A 15,232-nucleotide genomic window follows, 5' to 3' on the forward strand; every position below is an offset into this window, starting at 1 on the left:
TCCTCTTTCAAATCCCTCTAACACGACCGAAGCTGTTCCTTCGTACTCTCCCTCCTTCCCCTTTCCCCCTTAACCCTCTAACCTTTTTCTCAATATCCACAACAGAGACTCTGAGACCTAAGAGAAAATCATTTGTGCTCCTCCACTGCTGAGAGAACCCTGTTAAATATATCCCACAGATATTACTCCTCCTCTCTAGTAAACAGAGATGTTCTTGTTTTCTGCCTCTACTGTATCGTCCCTTTTCTTGTTAATTTGCTGTGTGTGTGTGTGTGTGTGTGTGTGTGTGTGTGTGTGTGTGTGTGTGTGTGTAGCAGTCATGTGTTTATCACTGTGTGAAAGGTGCTTGCTGTTTCACGGTCAACAATCACTGGTGAGACCATGTACCACCACCCTACCTTCTCTTTGTTCCTTCTTGGATGTATTTGTGTGTGTGTGTGTGTGTGTGTGTGTGTTTGTATACAGCATTACTATTCAGGGAAGCGATGTGTAGGCAAATTTAGAAATACCAGAGATATGATACTACTCGGCAAATACTGACACAAACGCTGAGAAGTCAGACATGCCTGCAAAAGCACATATACACTGGCTTCACTGTTAGCAGTGACAAATTATATACGCAACAGTGAAACTTATCGGAGAGGAAATGTCACGCCAAAATGTATTGATGGTAGAAATGACTGAGGAGTCATTAACCTCAACGGACAACACTGAGAAACAAACAGTTTCCACCTTTGATTAATGACAGTCTGGGAGCAATATGAATACCAGCCTTCTTACTTCATCTGCTTCCTCTGTCATGTATGTCAGTGTTGCACTGCCACCTGCTGGCTAAGCTGCTATCCTGCCACTTTACATGGTAATTGTATTTACTAGAGTATATTAATATTTACAGTACACTGTGTTTGCAGTTAGTACCTACTGTATCCAGGACATCAACACACTTAACAAGAAGTGGTACAATATTTGTACATATATTTGCACATTTCTCCGTACTGAGTTCACTTTTTCCAAACGCTTCACGCAGTTTTCTTTACCAACGTGAGCACTGATTTGTCTCCCAACATTACACACTCCTGACCCTAAAAACACACTAACAGCCGATAACATCACAGCGAGTAACACTATTGTCTTTGAAGTTTTTTTGATTTTGTTGCATGATTCCTTTTCAACAAAAGGAACGGCACCTCTTTGCGGCCTGGATTGTGCTACCTTACAGTGTATGTTTACAGAAATGAATCAGAAATGCTGTACTATGCTTCAATAGGCTTCACTCTCCTGCCAACTAAACTTCACAGAGACAATAATAAAATGTTTTTCCTCCAAAAAATCTAATATTTATTTCTTGTTTTCTGAGCTGTTTCATCACATCCAAAATTGCTTTTGTTTTTGCAGCTGTGTGCAGCTCCTCAGCTTTCCTTTGTGCATTGTAATGTGTAAGAATAGTGTCCATCAACAATGAACTCAAAGGTCGAGGGTTTTTAAAATGTGCATCCTGACTGTTTCGAGTATAATTTATTTTGTCACTTTTCCTGTTTGAATATATCAAATACTGATCAGAAACGGCATGTAGTATAGATTTTGGATGCACTGAAGTGGGGCAAAGTCATCGTCCCAATCTAATAATGCCTTTGTGTTGATTCTTATTCTCCTGTTACAGTTCCATGTCCCCGTTCAGTATTGACAGCATACGGCGCCCACGGAGGTCAGAGTCACCGGATTCTAAAAAGAGAAGAATCCATAGATGTGACTTTGAGGGCTGCAATAAGGTGTACACCAAAAGCTCCCATTTAAAAGCACACCGAAGGACGCATACAGGTCAGTAAGACCGAGTGTGTGTGTGGTAATGTGCTGTGATTTTATTTTGCTGCAGCGTCTGCTCAAGTTGCCCAACGGTGATGCCAATTAAACACTTCCCAGTCTTAATCCTGTTGCCCCAATGATCTGCACCAACAAATATGTAACCCAGGTAATATTGTACTAGTTCCACCTGCAAAACCACTTTTGAGTCAAAGTCAGTGGGAAGAACTCGTTTTACGGCGTTAGGTATGATTTTACTTTAGTGGGTCAAAAATCTCAGTTCCCCGTAATAGCTCATTCACTTCTGTACTTTCTTATGAATGTCACAAGGCTTTCTGTAACCTTAAGAGACAGAGACTGTGGTTAAGGCTGGCGTAAGGCTTCCCTGACTCATTCTCTGCTTAAAGCAAAAGGTGCATAATCATATTGATAAAAGGCATCATTCCATTTGTTTTCCACGCTCAATTTTAAAACATCACTACATAGCAGACATTTAAAGTGGAAGCTTACAGCACAGAGGAAACAGAACTACAGTCTTTAAAAAGGATCTCTAACTACTGACGACATATAGATACAGTGTATAGTATAGTACAACTATACTTTACTTCAAAACTGCTTCCTCTGATCAATAGTGAATTGGATAGTTTATTGGTACAAAATCGTGTATCACACGGGAAATTATGCAAGAATGTTACTGCTGCAGCAGACGGCACACACTTCTTTACTGTCCAGCGTCATCAAAAGTGCAACAGACCGGAGTCGCAGATTCTGACTTTCTATCCAGGTTGCTGCTATTAAATTATGGCATGGAGCCTTAAAGGACCAAAGTGCCGAAAATAGCCAGCCAAAATGTAAAGTATACAGTACGTGACCACTCTGGCCATTTGAGTAGACCGCGAGGTGTCGTAAAGATGCTATGGAACAGCATCACCACACTGCTGGTCTGTTATGGTGACAGAAAGCACCAGAGTTTTAAAAGCATTCATGCCAAATAGATTGTGGCTACTGTAGAAGCAATTTTAATGTTTGACCTTATAAAATATTATGATTAAAGAATACTTTATGATTGCTTTATATGAGATATTACGATATTCTATAACAGCTATTAGCTATTCTTATAATAATGTAATATTGCATTATAGATGTGAACTTCATACAAAGTTACCAACTTTATGGGAGACGTGTCATCACTTATAAAGCACCAAGGCCAAAGTATGCCAGTGACTGCACTGAACAATGTGATCTACAAGCTACTGAGTGTGCACTGCGTTTCCTCTCTTCCTCTCCAGGGGAAAAGCCATACAAATGCACCTGGGACGGCTGCACGTGGAAGTTCGCCCGCTCCGATGAGCTGACGAGGCATTACAGAAAACACACGGGGGTCAAGCCCTTCAAGTGTGCAGACTGTGACCGCAGCTTCTCCAGATCTGACCACTTGGCTCTGCACCGACGGAGACATATGCTGGTGTGAATCAGACGGAGAGAGATAAAGAAAGAAAGAGAGAGAGCGCAAGAGAGAGAGAGAGAGAGAGAGAGAGAGATCAATGGAACAAACAAACACACACACACACACACACACACACAGGCAGCCGGGGGAGCGGGATCTCCCTGTGAATGTTTTTCAGCTGGCCTGGACGTACACACGTACACATACATAAACGCACACACACACTCTCATCCGTCATGAGGAGAGAAGACGTAGAGGTGCACAGAGCTTGTGGAGCACAACACAGGGTCACTTCTGGATCCTCTTTGGGTTGGAAGGAATAGACGGCAGGATCTTTTATCGTCATTGTTTGGAGTATAATAGGGAACTGGCCTTTACAGCACTGTTCATAAATATTTCACTTTGATTTTTAAAATGAACTCGCACTCTTCATTTTGACAAAAAAAAAAATATTTTTAATGCAATCGCAACAGTCTCTGTTTTGGTATCTTTTCTTTTCATTAGTGTTCAAATGGCTGCTTGTCCAGCATTCATAATGTGAAAGACCCCATTGTAAGGAATGGATTTTTCTGTGTGAGCAGAAAGAAGTTATGCCTGGACTGGATCACAGAAAAAGGATTTGGGCCTAGTTGGAGTTACAGGCAGCGTTGTTTCGCGGTGCCTCCCCGTGAGTCCGATTACTGACCAGCAGAGGACGCCCTTTCATCACGGATGGTTTCTTTTCGCCTGCTGGAGTCTGCTGTTTTGTCAGAGGCATCCCATATAAAAGCTGAAAGAGGGCTGGACTTTCACCTTTCCCATAGCCAGCAAACATTAAAAGGCAAGACTCAAATAGCCACAGCCCTGAATGGATCAACCTCAGCAACACCTCCACTGTTTCAGACATTCATTGGCTCATTTCAAACGATGGAAAATAGACATGCATATCATCCCACCAGCAAAGAAACACACCATTTATGACTTACTCACAGGGCCGGATTACCCCAAATAACATCAGTGCTATTCTTTATGTTGAGCCTCTTGAAATCTTTGGTTGATTTTGTGCTGTGATTAGCAATCAGTAAAGTGCAATCTTAAAGGATAAATATACTTTCAGTATGACAACGTTTTGTTAATTGAATCTTGCTTCTTCTTCTTTTTTTAAAAAAAAAAAAAAGCCTGCTTATTGCTTATGTTTGACTCAGAAAAATACAACCCCTCATGTACAGTGAACTTTGAAACAATCAGAGGAGAATTTCAGTATGTGAAAAAAATAATAGAGGCACCTTACAGACTCATGCTTTCATTCTGTCCTGATCTATCTGTTTTTATTATTCAGCTCTGTTTTCTCAGCTGGGTTTGGCAGTGAAAGGAATTTGTGTTGGTGGTTTTGCACAGCAGCACTTGACCATAAGCTGACATTGAGACCGGCTAGTGTTACAGGGATAGCGTGGTACCTGATGTACAATACAGAAGAGCAATACATTCTGAACAAAGTGATGAGAAGGAACGTCAACCTCCTCTTTGTTCTGTTTGCTGATGTCAATTTGCGAGGAGAAGTTTCTAGCCGGGCCAACTCCTTATTCTGTACCATGACTCCCCTCTGTTACTGATTGGTTTGTAGCTCCAGCACAAGACTCAATTCTGGTGTGTCTCAGTTACCGAGTTACTATAAATAATTTTTATTTTATTTTATTTTGCTTGTCCTCAAATAAAGAAAGTCATTTGAAATGAAATCACCTCAGATCAGATATATGTTAAGATTATTATCTGATTTACCTGAGATTTGGCTACATATAATGCTGGAAATGGGAGCAATCATATATGCGTACACACATAGTACTTATATAAAAAATACACAACACCATGTACATACATGAATACATTATGTATGTGCAGTAAGGCTACATTTTAAATGCAGTTACTGACAGATACATCTCTTAGAGAACATCACTTAACCGTAATCAGGAAGTGTAATTTAAAAAAAAATATTTTTATACACTTAATAACAGACATTTTTGCAGGTTTTTCCAGTGCTCTTATGCTGAGGAAGAGCTGCAGACATACACTCAGAGGCCAACCCATATTATTTGATAGCGCTGCTAAATGTATTTATTGGACCGGAGCCAGTGAAAAGAAATGGTAACGTTTTTGATAATAGCACCTTGAAAACCTTACACCTACACACATAACACACTCTCGTGCACATACACACGCCTGCACACTTGCATTGAACATCCTGTATTTCAGTAAAGTAGCCAAATCCAGGAAGTCATTTCTACACATGCACCCAAAGTATGTGATGCCCATCTGATGGAATGGAGAATGGTAATGTATGTTATCATTATTTATGTATATTGTTTGTGCACGTCATTATGCCCAGTTGTATTAACATTTTGGCAAAAGCATATCAGCACCTTGTTTGTTTATTAGTATGGTTTTCAAATTATTTTATTTCAGATGTCGATTTATAAACAAATAATCATCATCATATTTTATCATCCATATAATGTATAAGATCATTTTATGATTGAGGGGCACTTCGTCATTGCGTATAACTCTTTTTCTTCTGTAAAAAGGATCTTTTGAAATGTTGTAATATATGTGATAGTGAAGATAAAACTTATTACAAAGTTCTACAGCCTGTATATACATTGGAAAAATAGGGCTTTTGATTAGTAGATGCAGGAAATACATTTATACATGTAAAGTCTTTTTCAGAGACTGTAATTTATCAAATTTGATATACAGTGAAATGGGGCTAATGGTATCCATCATGTAAATTATCATATGTGGTGTTATATAACAGTTTGCTTCTTTGGTTTGTGGTTAACTAAGTTCATGATCAAATCATTTTTATTCCCAAGGCTTAACCAGTGTTTGCTATAACCAACAAATTATTTATATACATCGACCGTATTAAGGTACTCGATTCCTTGTGTTGCTATTTTGCTGCACCCGGACAAAAAGTTATATTGATCAAGCACATATCAACAACACATGTACTGTCCTATTCAGTATATTACGTTGCATGCCTTACACAAGTTTTAAGAAAATTCAATTAGACTTGAAGATGGGTTCTCCACGGGACAGGGTGAATTGTATTTCCCTTCAGCATCTCTTTCCTCATTTTGAAGCATAATTTTGTAACGGTAACCAGGGTCAAAGTTATGCAATAATAATGAATAGTGCCTCATATCACAAACTTGTAATATCAACTGCTCTGTGCAGAGTTTCGATTTCAGCATGTGTGCTCAAATTAATAAATTTCAAATGAGAAAAATCATGAATTTTGGAAAAAGCACAGACAACATTATGCAAGTCGGACCTCTAATGTTTAACTTTCTTTTCGCACTGAGCCTTATGCCATTGTGTCAAATGCAGCATCCTCCCATAACACTTTCATGGGCTGTTTATAGCACGCATTATTACTTTGCTTGCAATAAGTCACTTCCTCTAAGGGGAACAAAACTGAGTTACAAAGGCCTCTTGTTGTTTCAGCTTCAGCACATTAATTCAACATAGTGATTCCATGGCAGATAATGAGGAATCTTACTCACAGGAGAAAAATCTTGTGGCTGGGATTCCAGCTGTACAGTGACGCCTTTGCTGATGAATACTGATCTTACACTTTCAATCAGTTCAATATCTATTTTACTTTCTGTGTAACATCTACTTTTGATTTCCTGGTTTTGAAAATTTAAGTAGTGAAGCCAATGCCTATGTTTCAAGTTTGCTGATATTACGTACAGTAATCGTTGTTCTTGTATTTATGTAAAGTGAGTGTAGTGTAAATATATTGAGATCTTTTCATTCTTACCGTAAAAAAAATGAAATAAAATAAAATAAAAAATCATGTGATATTGCTCAGCATCGCTTCAAAAGGGAGATTCTGCTCATGGAATTCCACATCTGTAAAAGAAATTTTTAATCCTGATATTTTTCAAAACTTCAAGAACAGGTGTCCTTTTTTCTGTTACGCTTTTCTTTTCTCTGAGAGTTGTTTAAGTATCCAGTCAGTGTTTTGCCTTTTTCTCTGTATTTTTCATATGGATGGAGCTGTGAAATTAAAATAAGTTCAAACATATACATGTATATTAATATGAATGGAGGCATGAAGGTTAATAAAGTTGCATTTTGTATGTAACACACTGGTATGGAACTAGCTGCTATCTATGACTGAGATAAAAGGTATGTGGTTCCGATGTCACTTGGACATCTGGGGACTGTACTCTCATTCACTGGCATTCGGAAACCTAATCTTGGTATTAGGGAAGCCATTTTAAATGATAGCTGATAGACAGTACAGTGGTTTGTACACAGAGTACATCTGATCTCTACAGGACGAAGAAAAATTTTTGTACAACCATAGACTTACTCGCTTATTTAAAAAAGAAAAGAAAACAATGTATAGAAAAATCTTTGGTATGTGAAAATCCTCACCCACAAATATTTAAACATCTAAGTAAAACATCATGAGCCTCTGAGTAATCCGCATTGTTTGTCATTATCTAGTACCAACAGAGAGTAGTATTTTAAGCCTGAGAAGGTATGTTTTAACATAGCATGTAGTGGATACAGTTTCTGAGAACCGGTTGCTCTTAAAAGAAAACGCCCAGTACATCCTGTACGGTGCTCTATTATAAATGGATTTGGATGAATGTTTCTGTCTGCCGGTAGAGGATTCCAATGATTACAATAACAAGGTTTCAATTCCCACTCCACTAAGCATTTTGGTGTGCAATATATCACGAGTGATTTTTCACGCACAACAGCCTATATTGTGTAAGCCGTACTGTACAAGTAAAGCAAAGTACGGTGAAAAGAAAAGCTAAAAGCAAATAAGAGTGATAGTGTAACAATGCACGCAGGGAACTACCTCTGTACTCGAGACAAGCTCAGACATCTTTTCTGGTCTGTACAGCTTCTCTTGGCACTTTTTGTCAGCACCTTCACTATGACTCATGTCAAGGAAGCTTTCCAAGACTTTAAGAACCAAAGAAGTAATCTTGTTCTGATGTGTTTGTACAATATTAAGTACAACTGAATTAAGGGTGTGCTCCTGAATAATTACAAAATACTGAAGCCAAATCACGTGTTGCAGCTCGAGAGAAAGAACCAAAAAGAACTGGAACAGTGGAGACGATCTAACACTGGGAGATGAATAAAATTTGCGGACCAGTTTTGAATTTAAAACTGCAAAAACTACATCAGCCAAATTTTGTGAATATTCCACAAAAATTGCTATTTGTTCCATTCTCGTTTCCTCTTGAAAAGTGGCTGTCTATCGAGGCTTCTTCTTTTACTAGCAGTTATAACAGCAAAATCACTTTAAATGCATCTTTTTACACAACTTTTATCTGTCACTGCAAATCACTGTAATTACTGTTGATGTTAATGAGCTCTGACATCTGAAACTGTCTAAATCTTTGCTAATTAATAGTAAATAATTAATTGATCCGTCCACGGTATTATAATAAAAGATGCAATATTTGTAGAGCAAAGTTTTCCATTATCATGACTGATATGCCTTTTCTACACCATCACCACCTAGGTCCACCTTTAATAATAAGATATTGTGTATGGATGGATATAAAAAATACTGTAAAGGTGTGAGCTCCCTACTGTGCTGAAGAAACATTTTCAGACGGAAGCACCAATGCAAAAGGTTAGCAATGCTGTAGTCATCTAATATCGAACAGGAGAATGTATTTCAAAAAAGTGAGGAATTTTAACCCGGAAACACACACAGATAATGTGTGTGTGCGTGTGTGTGTGTGTGTGTGGGGGGGGGGGGGGGTACAAAATTCTGTAATATTTCAAAAGTCAGACATTCAAAAATATTCGACATAATTATAATATTCAACACAAAACTTTTATTTGCATGATGAGAGTCACATGGCTTCATAACACATTTGATCAATTTAGGTTACACCTTCATGTTATGAAGCTATGACACAAAATATCGTAACACTTTTCATGTCTGTCAACCATGTCAAAATATTTGTGTGTGTGTGTATATATATATATAGTTTAAAAGTATTGCAATAATTCACTAGCATATACTCCACTGAGCTGCTACTTTGGCTGGAGAGAGTGATGACAGTGTAGACTGTGACAGTATTCTAGAATTTGATCCTTCTTAGACTTTGCCAAGAAAAATAAAAATAAACAGTCTCTGCAATTTAAAACAAAGTTTAAAATCTTTATACACCCAAAAACAATCAATGGATTGTATCCTCAAACAGCAGACACAAAATATATACATCTTAAAAAATTATAGAAACTTCAAAAAGCAATTTTGTTCAACCGGACTCAAATTATGAATAAATTTGGTCATAAATAGAAATTTATGTATTGTGGAAATAAGGAGGGGCAGCCAACATACAGAATCATTTTGGCAGAGTAGAGTACCTGATAAAAGAACATTGTCCCCACGGGGCAGCATTGCTTCTCATTCATCCAAAAAAAGCAGTTAAAGGCACTTTCAAAAGGTATTTGAATACATGGATAGTGGTGAAAGAAACCAAAAGCTTTCACAGATGTTCAGACTGGCAGGTGCTTAGGCTAAGTCTAAAAAAAAAAAAAAAATCTCAAACTCAGACACCACTTTGAAACCACGTCGGAAGACAGATCATCGGTGATATAATGTTGTATTCCTGTTATGAGCAGAACAAAATATCTAATGCTGGGACACATGATTTGCAGCCAGAGCAAAATTAAGATGAACGAGTGTCAACTTGTCTATCATAACAACTTTCACAATGCAGTCCAAAGGAATATGATTAAAATCCTCACATCCCATAACCATTTTCTTCCTTTCATTTCAGATCAATACAGATTTCGTTTTACTTTAAGCAAAGTTATCCTCAGCCACAAAGCATCCAATGACTCTGGCAGTGTTGAAGTCAAGCTGTAAGCACCGCGCTCACCGCATGGCTCACCAGCTTGCAGACAGTACTCATCCCAATATTCATTTTCTCTTCGTGTCTTCCTACTGTGTCTTTTATGAAATCCACAACTTGTCTAAGTACAACTTGAACTAACCGATATGTTACTTTCAATGTTACACACACTCAGTCCTTTTACCCTCTGGCCAAAACAACACATCCTTTGACCTCCCACTTCATAACAACACTTGATCTACCTAAGCACTTACAGTATGGCAGTTTGCTAATTAAGTTAATCAAACAATTGCCCATATAACACATTATAGATATAATCTGTACACTGAAAACCTTGAAAATGAGAGATTGATATTTCCTGACATGTTGTTCCTGTACTTAGCAACATAATCAAATGAAAATAAAAGATTAAATATTATTCCATCATTACATTGCCTAATGACTTTTGACTGACACCTTGGGAAATGCCCCCCCCCAATACCGGGGCACAAATTTGGAAATAAAATAAGGCAACAGTAATATTTAATCTTTTTACAATAAAAGAAACAATTACATGTGGGCCACTGCTAAGAATATCTCCACTGGGAAGGGAGTGGAATAACCCACAGTTTTTAATTTGTCTGTTTGCTGATATGTAAGTGCTAGTTCTTTGTCCACGAAAAACAAAAAGATTGACTGAAAAAAACAAAAAACAGAAAAGATTGACTTGATTTGCAGGAGGTGTGTCTCTAGCGCTGGTGTCTCTTCATGTGTAGGGCCAGGTGGTCAGAGCGGGAGAAACAGCGGTTACATACTCCACACTGGAAAGGCTTCGCCCCAGTGTGTTTCCTGAAATGGCGGGTCAGCTCATCAGAACGCGCGAAGCGCCACTCACATCCCTCCCAGGAGCACTGGTAAGGCTTCTCTCCTTCAGCAACAAAACGACAGACAGACAACACATATCTGGATACATTTCCCTTAATAAATCGCATTATTTAAAGGCACAGACTATTTCTCCGTTTCTCAACAGACTAACGAAGGACTTGATGCTAGAACTGATACTACGCGTAAAACTGTGAGCCATAAATCACAGCTCGCCCTGTCTTTCTCCCTGCCCCCCTTCATGAGAGCCGAAGGGTTTATGTGATTTGACAGCAGTGAGATGTGGGCCAGGTCTGTCAGTGGACAGAATGCATCTGCATGCCAAGTACATTTTTCTGCCTGGCAACGTCACCGTGTTCACCCCAAAATAAGAATGCAACTCCCAACATTTTACCTGTGTGGGTCCGTAGATGGGCTTTTAAATGAGAAGACTTGGTGTATACTTTCTTGCATCCTAAAAAAAAAAAAAAAAAAGGGGGAGAGAGAGAATACTCATTACTTACTTTCATTTTATGATTAAAAAAGGAACATTTTTGTTTTAATGCTGCAAAAGAAATGAAGACTCACCTGGGACATCACAGTGGTGAATCCGCCGTCTCTCCAGATCAGGGTTATTCCTTCGATTGTATTTGACCGGAGCTGACTGGGCCAACACTGGGGACAGCGGGCCAACGCCCGGCGTCGTCGGAACTGGTGTCAGGCTTGAACGCTGGACTGGTCCAGCACCTGGGCTTTTGATCAATCCAACGCTGGAATTTTGGTCTGGAGTTTGGATTGGTGCTACACTGGAAGTCTGTCCTGGATCAATGGGGTTACGGGTCTGAAAAGTTAATTTGGAGGCGATGCTGGCTTCATAAGAGGGTGGCGGGGACAGATTGTGAAAGAGCTCCTTCCCCCTGTCTGGACTCGGGGGCTCAGAGTTTGGCGGAGAAGGTGGCAAATAGGTTGGTCTTTGCTGATGGCCTAAGTGTTGATTGAATTGAAAACATTCGCTCTGAGGACTGCTTGTGGGTTTAGCAGAATTCTGCACTGGGCCTACGTGGACATTCCCACTTGGAAGACTTAAGGGGGCCATGGGGATGGAGTTCAGCTGCGATCCATGAACGAGCTGCTCCAAATCAGAGTTCAAAAGCTGAAACAGGGGAACATCCTGGAAATCCGGCACTTCCTGTTTGATGAAAAAGTTGCCACTTGCTGTGTCAGCTGCGCTGAAAACGCCTGGGAGTGCTGGTGGCACTCCGCTGCCCTGACAGGTGGGGTGCATCAGGGAGTGTGTCGACTCTGTTTTAATCTGTCTCATAGCCCTGCAGAGACCAGGGTGCAGGTATGTGACGTCAGGGAGGAGCAGGCTCATGTTGACACTGTAAGGGGAGGCGAAGTCCTCGGTGAAGGGCGGCTCTAGCATCAGAGCGCCATCCCTGCACAGCATTTTGGAATTTGCTATGTCCTGCGGGTGCGGAGACAGGTAGCTGTCCATCTCTGATTTACCCTGAAAGACAGAAGCACAGGAAATGATCAGGTCAGCCGCGGTTAAATTGTTTCCGTTCATCTAAATGCAGCAGTGTTAGAAAAGCACAGGTGTCCAGTAATTGGTTCAGGCTCTCACGTGGGTGCTTGAAAGAGCCTCATTCTGCGATACTCTTTCCTTTAACACTTGATATTGTGAACTCGGGGAGATTTGCGTTTATAGTCAGCGCTGAATTTGTCAGGGACATTTGAACGCCCCACTGGTTGGTTTCACTTCTCCCTGTGAAACTAATGATTCCAGGGAGGAAGTCTTGTGTGGAATTCTTTAGCATCCACCGACGCCAGAGCCTCGCCAGAACTCAAAAAAAATGACCAAACCAGCTACTGTGCGTGTATTTAAGGATGCGTTTGGGGCCTGCACTTGTGTCTACACGCTGCCACATCAAAGACGCCACCAACACCCCCCCCCCCCCCCTTTACAAGCAGCAGACGCCCTTCTGAAACGCACCAGCCTAAGCTGTTTGGAAATACATGGCTGAAATTAGAACATCCAGTTGCTCTGCAGCGCTATGCATCCCCTTCCTCACAAGTTTCGGGAGCGGGTGCAACGTTTCACATCCCAGCCGTGCCCCGCTTTCGATTCAGCGCAGTCGGTGAATGTCAGCATCAATACAGACGTTCAAAGCTCGGGATTTCGCTCACGGGATGGGGCAGCAGCCGTAAATATTACGACGAGTAAACATATCGGCCTGCCTTTAATATGAGGCTTACATCTATAAATGTAGGAGAAAAAAAAAAGAGAGAGAGAGAGAGAGAGGCTGTTTTGCTTTGATCAGCAACATTTAATCTTTCTACGTCAAACCAGCAGGCATCAGCAAACACTGTGATGCTCGGAGGCAGATGCAACAGAAAAAAGAAAAAAAAAATGCAACCCCCCTACCAAATTGTAATCATGAAAAGATGAAGTTCCCGGGATGGCGTCCCTCGTGTTGCAGCGCACTTGTCCATGATCTTCACCTCTCAGACCGTCGGCTGTCAGTGGTGCGGTGGTTTTGTGGAGAAACTGCGCGTCCTGCCCCGGAGCAACCCAAACATTATTCCTCACGGCAGCGGCCATAAAAGCGGAGGTGCTATCTAACTATCCGAAATCTTTAACAAATAAATTAAGCATAGGTATTATTTTGTTTCGAAACAATCTGCACAGGCAAAGCGGCGGCTGTCAAACGTCCATTCTCCCTATTTTGCGCTGGCTTGTCAAATTACGCAACTGCGTGGTATCGGCGCGTCTGCAGGGCGGGGCTGAACATGTACAAAATAAACAGGACAACTGGGCGAAAGGGATACACCTCGTGTGGTGCACACTGTGGCGGTGTGATGAGGTGAAAATGGCTGTGGCATAAGCAGAAATAACACCAAACGTGCGGGGACAGAGGGGGCAATTGAGGAAGGCGTTCGTGTCCATAAATGAGCGGTTTTATGCGCAGAGTCCGAAATAAAGTGAGCCATTGGTTTGATCAGCGCGGTATCCCTCGGGGGTCACGTTGGACAGGCTGTCTGTGTGCTCTTCAACTCTCGTATGACTCGGGATTTGTTCATTCTGGTCATAAGCCTCACGGACCCTTTGAGGGGCCAAAGACGAGTCGTGATGAAAACTTGAAAGTAATGCAATTTCCCCCACCCTTTTTTTTTCTTTTTTCTTTTTTCTTTTCCAAAGGTAGTTCAGTCCTTTCTGACCTCTAAGACTTCCACTGGCAAATTAAAACTGGCATGTCTCACGCCACCACAGCGAATCAAGTTCGTATTCCTGTCATTTTCAGATGCAGTTTCTGATTTTCTTTGAGCCTCCAGCACACTTGGGGTCCTGGTCTGGCATGTTAAAAACGCCACTGCAGTGCAGCTGTCTGTCAGGACTGCATACTTGATGCCAACATTCCTGAGCCAGCAGTGAAGCCTGCACACATATACTGGCAGTAGATGTTTCCATCAAAATAGCTCAGCATTTCACTCAAATACACTTTGTATCAGTCATACTTAGAGCAAATTCAACAATGATTCCGAAACTACCTGCAGTAGTTTGAACTCTGTCCTATAATAGACCAAACTACAAACGCTGCATTCATTTTGTACTTTTTTTTTTTTACGCCTTACTTACCTTTTGTCGTGACCTTGTAGGAACTTTGACATGTGATGTTTTGTCTCCCCCTTTTTATTCTTTATATCCCCAGGTATAATCTACATATTTGGCTAAGCAAAAAAAAAAAAAAAAAATCAGTAATCCAACCTCCAGCCCTTTTGAGATCATAGTGACAGCAGCTTTATACCTCAGCTTAACAAAACAGAGTTGACTTGTCGAGATATTCCCCCCCCCCCCACACAGGTGTATGAAGTGTTACCCCATGTCAGTGATAATGCAACATGCTGGAACTGGAAACACAGGTATGACACAACTCTGGCACAGATGTGGAGGATAAGAATCATGTCACCATGAGAAATAAAAATCAGTGTGTGCAATGATGTTTTTATTATTTTATTTTTACATGTGACTTCTACTGCCACTCCCATCTGTTTTTCTTCAGGCAGTTTTTGTCCTCTTAATAAAGAATCGCAACTGCACCCACTGTAGGCTTGACTGAACACGTTTTAAAGGTGAATATCTCTGAGGTTAGATTGGGTGGTAGGTTAAGTCCACAGATACTGAAGAAAAACTGTTGATACAGTATGTATTATCATTTCTACACGGAAAGTTCATATTCACCCAGTGCTCTTTATTTGG

The 15,232-nt window shown here is 40.5% G+C and overlaps 2 protein-coding genes across 9 annotated transcripts in view; one reads left to right on the forward strand and one right to left on the reverse strand.

Moving 5' to 3' along the window:
- The window catches only part of klf12b (Kruppel-like factor 12b), a 38,075-nt gene extending 30,721 nt beyond the window's left edge, over positions 1 to 7,354 (forward strand). For all 5 annotated transcript variants that reach the window (XM_040148448.1, XM_040148451.1, XM_040148449.1 and 2 more), the window contains 2 exons: positions 1,661 to 1,818; positions 3,090 to 7,354. In XM_040148448.1, coding sequence (XP_040004382.1) covers positions 1,661 to 1,818; positions 3,090 to 3,271 — 340 coding nt within the window. In that variant the 3' untranslated portion in view covers positions 3,272 to 7,354. The remainder of the gene's footprint in view (positions 1 to 1,660; positions 1,819 to 3,089) is intronic.
- Positions 7,355 to 9,087: 1,733 nt separating this feature from the next.
- On the reverse strand, positions 9,088 to 13,925 carry klf5b (Kruppel-like factor 5b). Of its 4 annotated transcripts, none has more exons than XM_040149272.1 (4): positions 13,400 to 13,925; positions 11,560 to 12,481; positions 11,387 to 11,446; positions 9,088 to 11,038 (listed from the first exon to the last, which is right to left on the reverse strand). In XM_040149272.1, exons 1-4 carry the CDS (start codon positions 13,574 to 13,576, stop codon positions 10,860 to 10,862), a joined length of 1,338 nt encoding a protein of 445 aa, XP_040005206.1. In that variant the 5' UTR covers positions 13,577 to 13,925; the 3' UTR covers positions 9,088 to 10,859. The 4 variants fall into 4 exon arrangements, with proteins under 4 accessions (XP_040005206.1, XP_040005209.1, XP_040005208.1 ...); XM_040149275.1 differs by lacking the exon at positions 13,400 to 13,925 and adding an exon at positions 13,047 to 13,156; XM_040149274.1 differs by lacking the exon at positions 13,400 to 13,925 and adding an exon at positions 12,968 to 13,047.
- Positions 13,926 to 15,232: the final 1,307 nt, after the last annotated feature.

This window comes from Xiphias gladius, chromosome 16 (assembly GCF_016859285.1).
Source record: "Xiphias gladius isolate SHS-SW01 ecotype Sanya breed wild chromosome 16, ASM1685928v1, whole genome shotgun sequence".
Classification (NCBI taxonomy): domain Eukaryota; kingdom Metazoa; phylum Chordata; class Actinopteri; order Istiophoriformes; family Xiphiidae; genus Xiphias; species Xiphias gladius.